We start from the raw sequence: 15,267 nt of genomic DNA, 5'->3' as shown, positions 1-15,267 counted from the left end.
CGAGAGATTCGGGATGGATCGGCTGTGACACGTGCCTGTATGTTCTTGATCCGTACCGCGTGCAAGAGACCACGTTTGATGCTCCCGACGATACAGTGCGAATTACAGTATGGAGTTGGCAGATTGACACTGGTAACCCTGCTGGCAACCCCCTTGAGCTTGGGCCACTTATTCATCCACCCCTGTAGACTAATGGAAACGTGGAAAGATTGGGAGAATAGGTGAGCGGCAAGTCGATGCACGAAACGTCAGTTACGCCTCAACCAAACCAAGCCGCGACATCCCCTCCTACTTGCCCTCTGCAGACGCTCAATCAACATCGCATCACGAGCAGCCGGCATCAAAAGATCTACATCGCTGTAAATATCAGTGCATTCACTGCAACTTGCTCCAACACTTGCGCAATTCGATTTCGTACGTCATGGCCGCCAACACCATGGGCAACTACAACCGACCGTCTCTTGACGACGACGACATGATTGACCCCGATGATGGTGAGTGTCGCAGAGGAAGGCGGGCTGTCGTCTAGAACATGGATGAAAGGGGAGAAAAGAGATAACTGATTTGTATGGACAGCCGATGTCAACGACTTTGATGACCCCCTGGAGCCGCAGTCATCCCGCCAACCGTTGTCCGGCAACATTGGCTCAGCGTCGTCGGTGTCGCGACCCCTCGACGAAGGTCTGACGTCGAGATTCCCGGGTGAAGACCGAAGCGCCCCGCAGAATACCATTGATGAGACGGTGTGGGAGACGTTAAGGCGCGACCTGCTAGCTGTGTGGGCCAAGCTGCGCGAAGTGCTCTACCCTAAGTACCTCCTCGGCGGCACCATGTTTGACGGTGATGGCGGCCTCCGTGGCGCCTACTCGAATATTCGCGGGGCGGGAATCTCTGGTACCAGGGAGGAGCTGACCGGTCTGGCCAGTCGCGTCATGGACACCGAAGCCCTTCTCCAGAGCAACATGACCCCCGGCCTTCGTGACTGGGACCTCTGGGGCCCCCTCATCTTCTGCCTCCTCCTGAGTCTGCTCCTCAGCTTCCCTCACGCCGAGCAAAAGGACGAGGTTTTCAGCGGGGTATTTGCCACCATCTGGCTCGGCGAGGCTCTCGTCACGCTCCAAATCAAGTTGTTGGGTGGTAACATGTAAGCATATACGGGATCATCTTCACTCTCCACTTCTCTTCAGTCCCGCCGAATGGAATGCTGACATATTTTTCTTCCAGCTCCTTCGCGCAGAGCGTTTGCATAATCGGGTATACGCTGTTTCCTCTCGTCATTGCGGCCCTCCTGTCTGCCTTGGGACTCCACTGGATCGCTAGGATACCCGTCTATCTTCTGCTCGTTTGCTGGGCGCTGGCTGCTGGTGCCAGTATCCTCGGTGGTAGCGGTGTCGTCAAGAACAGGGTCGGCATTGCCATCTACCCCCTCTTCGTATTCTACCTCGGCCTCGGATGCCTCTGCTTCATAAGCTGAAAGCAAAGGGTCGAAAGGCTATACTGACCAGGCCGCAGAGACAGCCTTGATACCATAGGCCTTACCTTGTCCACTTGAGAGGACTTGGAGTGTTTCAAATGTGTGTTTTTATACCTTTCTTTGCTTGTACGAATTACTACTAGTGAGCCTACTTCGGCGGGGGAGAAGGCAATCGTGTCTTGTGTCTCGTGCGTTTTGTTTGATGGAGTATTGTTGTCTTTTACCATTATCCTTATCCGTCAATGAGAAGCGGCGTTTTTCAATCCCGAACCCTGAGACTCTGTGGTTATTGCCTTTTCAGATATCGCTCTAGCATCTGTATTCGTATACTCGTATGTATAGGACGAGAGCCGGAGCGTTGATTCCGCCCTGTACTGTAGATCATACGTGCAGTTTGGGTTGTGGCTACCCTGTATTTTTCCTTCTTCCTAATTTTTCGACTTTTCCAAGTATGCATCTCGTATGCTTCGTCTTCAGTGCCATTTTAACTTTAGAAGACATTTTGTTAGGCCTGATTCAATAGAGTCATAGTAATTAATTGTAGTGAGAGCTAGCCATGTATCATGTTGACTTTATTGTGCATGCTATACGGAGGAGATGCGGCCCAATATTACTTTTGTAGCTAAGCCATCTCAGCTACTACTTTTAGTTTCGAATTGTTGATTGGACAACCATTTCATTTCAACCAACGACCCCCATTCATTCACTTGACCGCACTCGCATGCTCTACTTGGACTTTACACAAAACTCTCAGCTTTGTTGATAGTAACGACGTCAAATCAGCACTCTCTTGCGATTTGAGAACTTCACTGCCCCTACTTTGTGGCTGTTCGTTCTAGTGGCACTCTGTTGCCTTTTTCTCCCAAGCGAACGAAGAAAACAGGCTCGCCCACCGCGGGTTTGTTTTTCCTCTGGACTGCGAGTTACCTGCGTGCAGCTCCTCCATCATTTCTATCTCAATTGTCCCCCCACCCGTCACGTTCACCAAGCTGTACGTTTATCAATATCGCCATGGCTGATACCAGCACGCCCCCGTATGGGAGCCCCAAGAACGGTTCCGAGAATGCAGACATTAAGGAAGATTCCGCGACGGCAGCCGCTCGCCGAGAACTGAAGCAGTCGTCCATTTCCGGCCCTAGTGCCAAGGCCGACGACGACGAGGCGTCCAACACCGCGGCGCCCACCACCGACGACGACAAGAAGGACAAGGAAAGCGCAGAGGAACAGGTCCTTTCGCCCAAGAAGAAGCGCGCGCATGACCAACTGGATGGCGACAAGCCTACCGACGGCGATGAAGATACCCAGAAGAAGCGACCTAGAGATGCCGAGTCAGCAGACAAGGAATCGGTGAATAACAACCCAGCCATTTCACGTCGCTTTGACGTGCATGACACACATCTGACTAGTAGTTATTTAGAAGCCCGAATCGGCTGAAACCAAGACCTCTGCCAAAGACGACCTCAAGCCCGCCGAGGAGAAGGAGGAGAAGCCGCAAACCTCGTCAAGTGCATTTGGCGCCTCAGCATTCGGAAAGCTCGCCACGGCATCATCACCTTTTGCATTCCTGGGTGCGTCTAGTGCCAGTGGGTTCGGCTCTTCTGGTGCGTCTAAGCTGTCATCATTTGCCTCGCCGACAAAGACGATGGATGCCAAACCCTCGGAGCCCCCCAAGTTCCAGTTTGGCGGAGGCGTCAGTGTGTCGCCGTTTGCTACCCTTGCTTCAGGTGGAAGCAACGGCTTCGGCAGCGCTTTTGGTGGAAGTGGCTTTGGCGCAGCATCAACAGGCGTGAAGCCTCTGGGCAGCTTCGCAGCACCGACTGCCGAGCCCCTCACAAGCGAAAAGCCCGCCAAGCCGTTCGGCGCCCCCGACAGCGACGTTGAGAGCGACGACGAAGATGACGAAGATGACGAGTCTAGCCAGCCCGAAGAAGAGACTAGTTCACCTGTCGAGAAAGAGTTGGATGATAAGAAGAAGCCGAAACTCCAGAAGGGTAAGATTCGGCCCTCACGTGTACACAGACAAAGCTCTTCAACTAAAAGGAAACATAGTGACTGTCGACTCGGGAGAATCCGGAGAGGCCACCATCCTCGCCGTGAGAGCCAAGGTGTTCTATCACGATAAAGAAGCGGGATGGAAGGAGCGCGGCAGCGGTATGCTCAAGATCAACGCGCCAGAAGCCTGCGTCGACTTTGACGATGCGGGAACCCCCATCCCGGGCTCGTTTGACGCCTCGGGACTTGATGTGAATGACGAGGAGGCTCAGGGCAGCAAGGGACACAAAATGGTCAGGCTCATCCTACGACAGGATCAGACACACCGTGTTATCCTCAACACTGCTGTATACGCTGCCACCAAGTTCCAGGAGAAGACCTCGCTGAAGTCTGTTGGAATTGTTTTCACAGCATTTGAAGGCAAGGATGCCAAGGCCGTCAATATCACGGCAAAGGTAAGATTTTGCTGGCTCTTTATCATATGGGTACCTGATACTAATGGCCCCGAACAGATGTCCGTGGCAAACGCCAAGTCTTTCATGGACGAGATTGGCATAATCCAGCGGGAACTACAAAGCATCTAAATAAGACGAGGTTGGCCATAACGGAGAGGACGTGCTCTTCGATACAATAAAAGACTACTGCAATTACCGTGGGTTTCGTCTCGCGTGGGTCAGAAGCATACAAAACCATTCCCAGGGGGAGAAGGACTATTCATGGGCGAATTTACTTATGAAGAGGGGGCCACTATTTCCCAGGCAGCCTTGGCGGCGAATTTCTCTCTTCTACTCAGCCAGGGAACTGCGGGAGAGAGGGACGGAAGGACATGGGTCCCGTAGCACATCCGTGATGTTTGCAAGATCCTGCATGGTTGCTGCTATAGATGGAGGCCTTGGTCGGTTGTCTTTCGCGGATCATGGGAGATGGAACGGTTCCTTGCATTTACGCCATATTAGGGCATGCTTGCGCGTGAGCGAGAATCAACTAGGAGCCGATGTGTTAATGAGCAAACTATACATTACAAGGAGGGACTTGTTCATAGCAATGAATAAAAAAAGATACAAAAAGGGGAGCTTGACTCTGGATATTGGAATGGTTGATGCCGTCTGCAAGTACTGTTGGCCTTGAGCCTCGAGTTACAGTCTGGTAGTAACCTAGGGAAACGTCCAAGATCGGCTACCCATTGTACAGGAGAATTTATACCAGAATCACGGCAATGAGACATATGTCGGAAATAGGTCATGCCATTCAACACGACGTTTCTAGAATGCTGTTTGTCAGCCATGATAGAAACACGTGACTTGGCGTCAGTTCCGCGAGTGCATCCTGCCGTGAGGATGACGCAGTTGCATTCTACTCCCGAATCCAGCGTGAATTTTGAACACTCTGTATGCACCCATATTCTTGATACCCCACCTTACTCGGGATACAAAACAACAGACGTGTTTCTGGGAGGAGAGGAACCCGAACTGTTTTTGTCATGGAGCAACAGACTGAGGCATCTCAAGAGCACGGGGGTGAGATGACGGCACGTGTTTTCAAGCGTAAGAGAACATCGCAAAGGGCTGAGCTACGGGCCGACAGTTCCATATCCGAAGGGGATTCTACGGCTGGTTACGGAGGAATATCTACGCAAAGTCGTCGCAAGAAGACGACCAAGACAGAAAATGCGCCGGGTCAGCGGAAAGGAAAGAAGGGTGAGGCACCTCCCGTCGATGCGCTAATTCCTTGGACCCCACGGCTCAAGTCTTTGGAGAAGACGCACAGGGCTCTGAACCTGGTGTACACGTTTTGTTGCACTCGAAAACACTTGGCGACGACGTTTGAAATGATCAGGCCAGCGGTGGAGTCGCACATCCGAACTACCTTGACAGTAGAAGAAGTTGCGTCTGTCGTTGCCCTCCGCCCTGACGGCATCAACTTCCTGTACGTTGATGAGCTCACGCTGGAGCTTGAGGGTAGGGGCGCCGAGAAGGATGAGGCGTTCAGGACGGGAAGTTCTGGGAAAGGACAGTCGCGGCCGCATGACGCTTCCGTGGGCGGCCTGACGGGGAGGGACAGCCTCGAAAAATGCCATGGGCGCCAGAATGGCTCGGCTGGAAGCGAAGTGCTGTACTTTGAGTTTGTCGACGGTGACCTTAAGCGCCAGGTCCAGGACAGGAAAACAGGCGAGCCCGTAAAGCCCAACCGAAGGTTGAGGGAGGAGACGCTGAAGATGCCCGTGTACAGCCAGAAGCAGATGGCACAGCTGATTGAGAGGCGAAACCAAAAATTCACAAATGCCGTCAATATCTTTCTGAACACCTGTGCCAAGGAAGGCCTGGATCCTAATATTACACTGGCTGAGCGGACCAAGGCGCACATCCCCACCCCGACCATCGTTGAGGACGATACTCTATGGGCCCCTGATACAATACCGGAGGAAATTCCCAAGGAGCGCAAGAGCATAGCCGACATCATACAGGAGCTCAAGGACAGCCCATGGTACACAGGCCAGATTGTTCCTGATGGCCATCGGGTCTTTGAGCCTCAAGAGCCGGTATATGGGGACCTCGATTTTCTTCTCAGCCAGGACTTGGTCAATGCCCTGTACAACGCGAAAGGAATCACGCAGTTCTACGCACACCAGGCAGAGGCCCTGAACGGTATACACAACGACCAAAATGTCGTCGTGTCTACGCCTACTAGCTCGGGAAAGTCGCTCATCTACCAGCTTCCCATCCTGCATGCTCTGGAGCATGACCGTCTCTCTCGAGCAATGTACATATTTCCCACAAAAGCCCTCGCACAAGATCAGAAACGGAGTTTGAAGGAGCTCATGTCATATATTCCCGGGATGGAGGAGACTTTGGTCGAGACCCTTGATGGGGACACGCCCATGAATGAGCGAAATGACATTCGGGAACTGGCGAGAGTCATATTCACTAACCCAGACATGCTGCACATCACGATATTGCCACAGGAAGAGAAGTGGCGATCGTTCCTTGCAAACCTGAAGTTTGTCGTGGGTAAGTTCTATATGAGAGCAACGACTACTTCTTGTTTAGTTTGCTAATATGCCGGTCATCTTCTAAGTCGATGAGCTGCACTACTACAATGGCCAGCTGGGATCACATGTTGCATTTATCATGAGAAGGTTGAGACGCATATGTGCTGCGCTTGGAAATCAACATGTCAGGTTTATATCGTGCTCGGCAACAGTGGCGAACCCTGAAGAGCACTTCAAGACGATATTTGGTGTTGACGATGCCCGGCTCATCGACTATGATGGGTCACCAACAGGGAGGAAGGAGTTTCTGTGCTGGAACACACCTTTCAAGGATCCGGGAGACCCTGCAAGTGGCCGCGGAAATGCCAAGTTTGAATGCGCCCGCCTATTCTGCTCTCTAATTCTAAGGGGAGTACGCATTATTGCTTTTTGCCGAGTGCGCAAGCAATGCGAAGAGCTTGTCAACGCCATCAAACAGGAGCTCGAAGACCTTGGAAGGCCCGAATGCGCTAAACTTGTCATGGGATACCGCGGAGGGTATACACCACAGGACCGACGAAGGGTCGAGTCTGAGATGTTTCAGGGCAAACTTTTAGGCATAGTCGCCACGACAGCCCTCGAGCTCGGAATAGACATTGGCTCCTTGGACTGTGTCATGACATGGGGATTCCCATATACCATTGCCAACTTGAGGCAACAGAGTGGTCGAGCGGGAAGACGGAACAAAGACTCGCTCTCCATCCTGGTGGGCGACAGCTTCCCTGCCGACCAGCACTATATGCAGAACCCGGATGAACTCTTCACCAAACCCAACGCTGAGCTCCAGGTAGACCTGGAAAACTTGTTGGTGCGCGAAGGCCACATCCAGTGCGCCGCCTATGAGATGCCTCTCCAACCAGCAGATGACGCCAATTATTTCGGACAAGATCTACAAAAGATTTGCGAGGAAAGGCTGATACTGGATGAGACGGGTTTCTATCACTGCCACGACAGATTTCGTCCAGCCCCATCACGATTTGTGGCCATTCGGGACGTCGAAGAAGACCACTTTGCCATCATCGACGTTACCAATGGACGAAACGTGGTCCTTGAAGAGCTTGAGGCATCACGAGCCACATTTACAATTTACGACGGTGCTATCTTCCTCCACCAAGGGAACAAATATCTGGTCCGCGATTTCCTCCCCGACAGGTTAATGGCCAAGGTGGAGAGAGTCAAGGTAGACTGGACGACGATGCAGCGCGACTTTACTGACGTAGACCCGGTGGAAACTGAGGCGATACGCAAACTATCGAATTCGCGGTCGTTGGCGTACTATGGGACGATCAAGGTGCAGCAGACTGTCTTCGGCTTCTTCAAGGTTGACAAGTGGGGGCGAATTCTGGACGCGGTGCAGGTGGACAACCCGCCGGTGGTGCGGTACAGCAAGGGTATGTGGTTGGACGTGCCCAAGACGGCGCTGGAGATTCTTGCATCGCGGCGGCTGCACATGGCAGCGGCGATACATGCGGCCGAGCACGCCATCATAAGTTTGCTGCCGACGTTTGTCGTTAGCATGTTGGGCGACGTGCGTACCGAGTGCAAGTCAGCTATCAAGGAGTTTGGCAAGAAGGAGACAAGCAGGAAGCGACCCGCCCGTCTGACGTTCTATGACACGAAAGGCGGCGCCGGCGGCTCGGGCATCAACACAAAAGCCTTTGACCACCTTGACGCGCTGCTTCGCGACGCTCTCGACAGGGTAGAGAAGTGCGGTTGCCACCGCGGCTGCGTCGAGTGCGTCACGCTCGAGCTCTGTCAGGAGTCCAACGAGGTGATAAGCAAGGCTGGGTGTCGTGTCGTGCTTAGGTCCGTGCTCGGCATGGATATTGATGTTGACGGGCTGCCCATGGGGCCAGAGGACCATAGCCCAGTGGGTGTCGAGACGATAGTCGCAGCGCAACCGGTCATGACGCGGATGACGGCGCAGATCAAGAAGGAGGAAGAGGAAGACTATCAAGGGTTGAGTTCATTGTAATCTCCCAAAAGATCGATCATCTAACTCTCCGTCTTATTTCATTTTGTGCATACGCAGTCCAACGGTACTTGGTAACGATATTAGGATGCGATACGGAGTACGCCTCGTGTCATTTGCTGATTCCACTTGGTTGGCGAGAGGAGGCTCTTGGGCTCTTGGCTGCCTCTGTGAAAGTGGTCTAATGCACCTACAGACACCCTGGTCCTGGATGCGGATCCACGGGCGTAACCGAGTAGCGTGGGTTGGACCCATGTACTATGGCCGGCCGTCTGGCATAATGCTGTCACAGACTTTTCTCTATTCGTAGTCAATCGAGACGGATTCTGGGTACTTTAATATTAAGGATAATAATATCTGTATTACTTTACTCTTATTTGCAAGACCGGATGTTCCTGCCTCTTTCCTCTGGCAAGCTTACCACTGAAGGCAGGTACGACCATCTTGGGCACCTGCTGTATTAATATTACCACTGCAATAGGGAAGCAACAGTGTCACCGATTGTATTACTCCCGTCTCTGTTCCACATCATTATACTCGTATTAAATGACTGCCCAACCACAGCTACGACTGACCTGTATTACGATTCATCATCCTTTACTGAGGCTTACTTGGGCAACGGCGTCAACCCCCCCTGTTTGAAGAGTTCTGGGCCGCCTTACTAGGCCCACGATAACTAGGGGCTACCCGAAACAAAGATGCACGAGACATGTCGCCCAGCAGCTCTCTTTTTGCCAATTGGGCCATTGGATATGAAGCCAAGTTATAACCACGAGGCCTCCAGGGATGGTGTCACTAAGGGGCGGGAAAGCTGGGGGGACCAACCAGACCAGGCCACACACTTATGCGTTGACGTTGAAGGGGCAGGCAGGTACGTGATCGCCCTCAGTCAGTCTGTAGTCGCTGTTTTCTTCCTTTTATTTATTTCTTTCCCTTCTGTCTTTCTGTTCTGCTTTAGATGTCGACACCTTCTTTCTCTCTCCTCCCTTCTCTCTCGCAGTGCATTATACCGACGAGCAAGTGCAGACCGCTGCTGTTTGACCGTCAACAGCACGCCGATAGTGGGTGACCGCTCTTACATATAGTCGTACCGTACAGGGCTCAGAGACTTCTCGGCGGCCACTCCATATCATAGCCATGCCTCAAAGGCGCAGTGCCTTCGCTGGTGGCTCCGGCTCTGACTCGCCTCTCCCTCCACCTAACACGGCGGGTAAGCAGAAAACGAGGGCCATGGAGGAAAAGGCCAAGCTCTCCGGAAGGCTGTCGTTCAAGATTAGCCCTGCAGGCGAAAGCGGCCGACGGGGCATCCATCCATGGATTTTCGTGCGAATTGTCTTTCGATCGTCTAACATGGCGGGTACATTATGCAACCTGTTGTGGCCTGTTGTTCCTGCTGCCATTGCGGTGCGATGTGAGTTTGATTCGAGGACCGTTGTGGTCAACTGTTGCTGACACACAGCCCAGATTCCTTGCCTGATCATCACCTTCTCATCTTTGCCCTTGCATACGTTTCTATGGTACCTTGTGCCAACTCGGTTGGCTTCGCGGGGCAGCAACTGGCTCGGAAGCTCCCCCACGTCCTCGGTGTCTTGACCGAAGTCCTGTAAGTTGACAACTTTGAGTGCCAGTTTTGGGGCACTCGCTGACTAGAGAATTTAAAATAGACTTGGAGCAACTGTTGAAATCATCATGTTCATTGTCCTGCTGAGCAAAAACGAATTTTACGTCATCAAGGCTGCCATTATGGGCTCCATACTGGCAACCCTGCTTCTCTGCCTGGGGCTCTGTTTCTTTGTCGGTGGCTTGCGCCGTGCAGAGCAGTCATTTAGCGAGACTGTCAGTGAGACGGGCCATGGCCTCCTCCTATTAGCGTGAGTTTTCTGTTCTCAACTTGTTGACCTGTCGCGAGAACCCCTAGCTAACGTTTAGATGAAGTGGTGTGACGATCGCTGTGCCGACTATCTTCGCTTCTGGTCTGAGTAACTATGGCCTCACACAAGAGGACATCAACAACAAGTCCCTGAGCATCTCACGAACCCTTTCCATACTTCTCATCATCGCCCATGTCGCGTTCGTCTACTTCCAGGCCCATTCGCACCACGGTATCTATGAGGCCATATTCGAGTATGACGAAGAGCGCGACAGTGACAAGCTCCAGAAAATGGAAAAGTCTAAACTCACACTCACAGAGTGTCTCCTAGCACTTGCCGTGGCCATTGCCCTTACAACCCTCATCGCCATCATATTGGTCCTCCAGATCCCCCGCGTCGTAGAGGCCTCGCACGTGTCGGACCCATTTATCGGCCTCATCCTCGTGCCTTTCGTCGAGAAGTTTGCCGAACACCTCACCGCCATAGACGAGGCTTGGGATGACCAGATGAACTTTGCCTTGTCCCACGTACTGGGCGCCACCCTCGCCACATCCCTCTTCAATGCACCCCTGGCCGTCATTGTTGGTTGGGGTCTCGATAAGAGCATGGACCTCAACTTCGATATCTTCAACCTCGCCATGCTCATCCTCTCCATCCTCACAGTCGGCCGCTTCCTCCAGGACCAAAAGAGCAATTACCTCGAGGGGTTCCTCATGGTAATTTTATACATAGCCATTGCCGTCTCATCGTGGTACTACCCCAACCCCGTTGAGCGTTAGCTTAACGCTGCATCTTGTGCTTTATTTTTGTACTGGCTCTTGTTTTACTACGCATCCTATGGGCCCAAGCATATTGAGATTTCCCCGAGAAACAATACCCTATGATTGCATTTAGTGTTCGGGTTTTCACTATCCTTCATGCAATCGAATTGATGAGGAAAAACGTTATTGTGAGAAAAAAAATTCAAGATATTCAATGTCGAAAAGAGCTATGCTTGCAAATCTAACCATGGCATATTCCAAGGTATATATCGTCCTCTCTCGAATTCTTGAGCCACAATTGATGCACCCGCACGCTGATGCTATGGGATAGCTTCATCTATCGAATGAAAGGAGAAGAATAAAAGAATTGATCACTTAAAAGAAGACAAGTTGGCTGTCCTTCCATCCTAGCTTTCCAAATATACTCTTTACGGATTTCTCCATGGATTCAGGCCCGCATACGAGGACCACATCTTCCTGATCATTCGTGGGAGGTGGGGGACCAACCTTTTCGTTCAAAAAAGCCTCGTCCAGCCTGCCTGTGGCCCCCTTCCATTCCGGTCCCGGCTTTGTCAAGGTGTATATGAGATTACACCTCTTTTCATTGACAGTGGCCAGGTAATCGAGGTCGGCGCGGCAGAGGATATCGTGCTCGTCGCGGTTTCCATCCAGGACGAGACACTCTGTTGGATCGTCCGGGTCGTTCAGCACGGCGCCGAGAACCTGGAAGATAGGTGTGATGCCAGAACCTCCACATACCATGACAAAGCGACGGATGCGACGTGACTGACCTGACACGGTGCACCGGCCGCGCCCGAGATACTCAAATTTGCCTACAGGGCCTTTGAATTCGACAAAGTGGCCCGGCGGGATGGCGGCGAGCGCCTGCGTCATCTTGCCGCCCTTACGACCCGGTGTGTCGTAGTAGACCTTGATAAGGATGCGGAGGTAGCCCTTTTCCCATGACTCGGAAAGGGGCGTGTATGGTCGAATGATGGCCTCTCGCGTCACCGGGTCCCGCAGCCGCATCATCAGGTGCTGTCCCGTCGGGAGGCCGATGGACTGGTCCGCGTGGTCGAGCTTGAATGTGAAGATGAAGCTGTCAGGGGACACCTTGGTTTTTGTCTCCAGAAGGGCCTTCGTCCATGCCTTGCTTTGCAGGAAGACGGCTCTAGAAGGATCGGGTTGCTTTTCGGCTTCGCCACTGTCTGCTAGAGCCTTTTGTGATGCTTCGTCGAGCGTGCCAATATGATATTCAGGCATCATGGCCTTGGCATTTTCGCTGTCTGTTTTGTCCCATTGTTAACGAGGCTCCTTTTTCCTTCATCTTCATCTTGTGTACAATGACATGTATTGGAACAAGTTGGGTGGTTGGGGGGGCAGAAAGGGAAGAGGACTTACGAATTGTCACAAACTCTTCTGTGGCATCTTGCGCAGAAGCCCCGACAATAGATGCCGCACCCCCAGGATGTCCCTCCAGAAACGGTGTGCCGTCATATACCTCTCCGTTGACGACAAACCATGGCTCGGTCTCGGTCTCGTGCTTCCGTAGCTCGTCGAGGGTGATTGTGCGTTTCACCTTGCTGTTCGTCATACATATTTCATTTTCTGGCTCGGGCAATGCCTGCGGGCTGTCGTTACCAGCAATGCGCTCCCCCCAGAACCCGTTGGACAAGTCACCACCGGCTTTCTTGATCCTTTCCATCCAGCCACCCGGCATCAGAGCAGGCTGTGTCGGGTGCTCGAACCGGAGAGAGTGCGCCTCCTTATGGACGACGACACGGAACCACGGATTATTCATCATGCCGAGAACGCTCCAATACATGTCACGGGGCTGGACCATCATGCCTTCGTCCATGGCACGAACCATGATGTCGTCTGCGTCTGCGAGGATGTCGAGCCCAACGTCGAGCTCCCAAAAGCACCAGCAAAATGACGTCTCACGCCACCACATATCGATTTTACCGCCAAACAGGGTGTCTCCGTCTGGAGCGAGCCGATAGTCGTCCTCGGGGTATCTCATGTTGGCTAGGAGCCAACTCTTTCCGCGGTCAAGGGTCACTTCCACCCGCGTTATCCGCTTACCGCCGCCGCCGTACGCATACCCCCTCACTTGGTAGCTGCCCCCCTTGTTACCCAGAGCCACCGTCTCCTCGTGCGCCGGATAGCATATGACACTGTTTGAGTTCAGGTCGTAGATGGCGTACCGCTCATCCTTCCACACGTCGGGCAGGTCCGCGCTCTTGTCGGGCGTCACAGTAGTGGGAAGCACACGATTGTCGTATATGTGGTACCAGTTATTACTGGGTCCGGCCGTGACGATGATCCTCTTGAGCCACTTGACGCTGCGTCCGCCGATCTGGCCGGGGACAACGACACGCACAGGTTTTCCATGGTCTGGGTGGAGCTTCTCCCCATTCATCATGTGAGCGATCATGATGCCGCGGTTGGGATCCATGCACCAGTTGAGTTTGACCGAAGTGCCGTAGTACCCGTTTGGCAGCTTATCTGCCCCTTCGAAGCAGACGTACTTGGCACCTCGCCGCGGACATGCCCGAGCTAGCAGCTCTCCTATGGGAACACCGGTCCAGAGGGCTGTGGACAGGCCGGCAGCTCCCCAAGAGAAACCCTTGGACTTGCGCAACATGTTCTGCTCCTTTCGACGGTTACCAGCGCAAACAAGGGTGACTGGGCAGGTAATCTGGTCATAGTCGGTGAGAAGCTCCCTAACAGTTATGGCTATGGGCTTCTCAACCAGGCCCTCTACCGTGAACCGCCAGTCTGGCATATCCTCGTCAGCGCACTCCGGTACGGGGCCATGATTGCGAACATAATGCAGGTCCTGGCTTGTCAGGAACCCTTCATTGTACAGGTCGCTGAGTGGTGGCTCGACGTTGAACGGGTGTACGCCCGTCAGGCGGATGAGACGAGGGTCCCGCTCGACGTGCTTGTCTGGGGTCTTGAGATCTTCGGGCAGGATACTCTTGGGCCGCGATGCTGGGGGAAGAGGGTATGGTTTCTGCGCCGAGCTGGTGTCGGTGGGGGATCCGATGCCGCTGAGTTCGACGGGTTCAGAATCTCCGTGAGTACTTCCGTCTCGTGAAGCCTTGGCGGTTGAGGGAGGGCTGGGTGGGAACTGGATATGGACAGCTAGTCCCGATGACGGGTTGTCCAGCAGTGCCATGATTTAGAAATTTCCCTCTCTCACCTCCCTTTTCCCTTCCTTTTCTTCTATTTTTCTTGTGGTATCACTATTCTCTTGTTGGATAAGTTGGTATCGTCACTTGTTTCTTGTCACTTGATGCGGCAATGATGCCGCCAGTAACAGTCATATCATTGTCTTGAGGACGTCGAGGGATATGAATGTGGGAGCGTTGTTTGTTTTCTATGCTAAAAACTATGAGTACCCGAGACTAGCAATAGCCACTGGGGAGTGGGTAAAAATTAGCAGAATCCGGGCTGGGTGAATCAACCATATCCGTAGGAGCACCGAGGCTTGGCTGGGGTTGATTTGTTGATCATTTCTCCCCGGAGATACTAGATACTACCATCGTGTAGAACATACGGGAGCAACTGTATTTGTAAAGGTTGTCTCTGTTGTCCGAGCGAGGAGATGCGACTTTCACTAGAGTGGGTTCTCGGCGGCGCAGATTTCGTCGCCATAGATAGGCCTATGAGCGTGGGCATGGACGAATCAAGGGCGCTCACTGGGAGTCCTCACGCGATAAGAAGTCGAAGGAGCCATTGCCTGCTTTCATATGTTACTCTTTTTGGTTCCCATCCCCGCGACTGCGATGGGTTGTAATGCCAATTAATGGATTATGAGCAGTTATGCGGAAGAGCCCCGGAGATGTTCCCATCAAGCCGGGGCGTGGGTTGATTGCTCCACTGGTAACAATGCTAGGGACGAGACTCCTGGTGCCGTTGGCGATGTGATGGGTTATTGTCGTGACGGGGGTTTTCAAGTGCCCGGTAATATTGATAAAAGCTTGGATCCGATCACCAGTTTTCCCAAGGCCGGAAGGGACAAGTATTTGCTCCATGAACGGAAATGACAGAAGCAAGAATGCTACGTACCTACCTTGTTATAGAATGAATCCGCCGTAACATTGTTCCGGGTACAAAAACGGCAGAAATCCATCATGAGCCCCCGTGCGTGCTACTAACAA

At 52.8% G+C, this 15,267-nt stretch overlaps 4 protein-coding genes across 4 annotated transcripts; 3 read left to right on the top strand and 1 right to left on the bottom strand.

Annotated features, from left to right (window-relative positions):
* Positions 1-421: 421 nt before the first annotated feature.
* On the top strand, positions 422-1,474 carry GMORB2_4137 (uncharacterized protein; the record flags this gene model as incomplete). Its single annotated transcript, XM_035466112.1, has 3 exons — positions 422-494; positions 577-1,144; positions 1,225-1,474. The coding sequence occupies 3 exons, from the start codon at positions 422-424 to the stop codon at positions 1,472-1,474; spliced, it is 891 nt and encodes a 296-aa protein (XP_035323949.1).
* A 1,011-nt stretch (positions 1,475-2,485) lies between these two features.
* GMORB2_4136 (DEAD/DEAH box helicase domain-containing protein) lies at positions 2,486-8,469 on the top strand (the record flags this gene model as incomplete). The annotated part of the gene is made up of 5 exons (XM_035466111.1): positions 2,486-2,879; positions 2,929-3,465; positions 3,524-3,921; positions 4,959-6,474; positions 6,668-8,469. The coding sequence occupies 5 exons, from the start codon at positions 2,486-2,488 to the stop codon at positions 8,467-8,469; spliced, it is 4,647 nt and encodes a 1,548-aa protein (XP_035323948.1).
* A 1,134-nt stretch (positions 8,470-9,603) lies between these two features.
* Positions 9,604-11,116, top strand: GMORB2_4135 (Ca2+:H+ antiporter; the record flags this gene model as incomplete). Its single annotated transcript, XM_035466110.1, has 4 exons — positions 9,604-9,877; positions 9,931-10,069; positions 10,131-10,337; positions 10,402-11,116. The coding sequence occupies 4 exons, from the start codon at positions 9,604-9,606 to the stop codon at positions 11,114-11,116; spliced, it is 1,335 nt and encodes a 444-aa protein (XP_035323947.1).
* A 357-nt stretch (positions 11,117-11,473) lies between these two features.
* GMORB2_4134 (nitrate reductase (NAD(P)H)) lies at positions 11,474-14,282 on the bottom strand (the record flags this gene model as incomplete). The annotated part of the gene is made up of 2 exons (XM_035466109.1): positions 11,474-12,384; positions 12,500-14,282. 2 exons carry the CDS (start codon positions 14,280-14,282, stop codon positions 11,474-11,476), a joined length of 2,694 nt encoding a protein of 897 aa, XP_035323946.1.
* Between the last annotated feature and the right edge of the window lie 985 nt (positions 14,283-15,267).

Source organism: Geosmithia morbida, assembly GCF_012550715.1.
Source record: "Geosmithia morbida isolate 1262 chromosome Unknown scaffold_2, whole genome shotgun sequence".
Taxonomy (NCBI): domain Eukaryota; kingdom Fungi; phylum Ascomycota; class Sordariomycetes; order Hypocreales; family Bionectriaceae; genus Geosmithia; species Geosmithia morbida.
The sequence above is the reverse complement of the archived record's forward strand: the minus strand, read 5'-3'. Positions and strand labels throughout refer to the sequence as shown.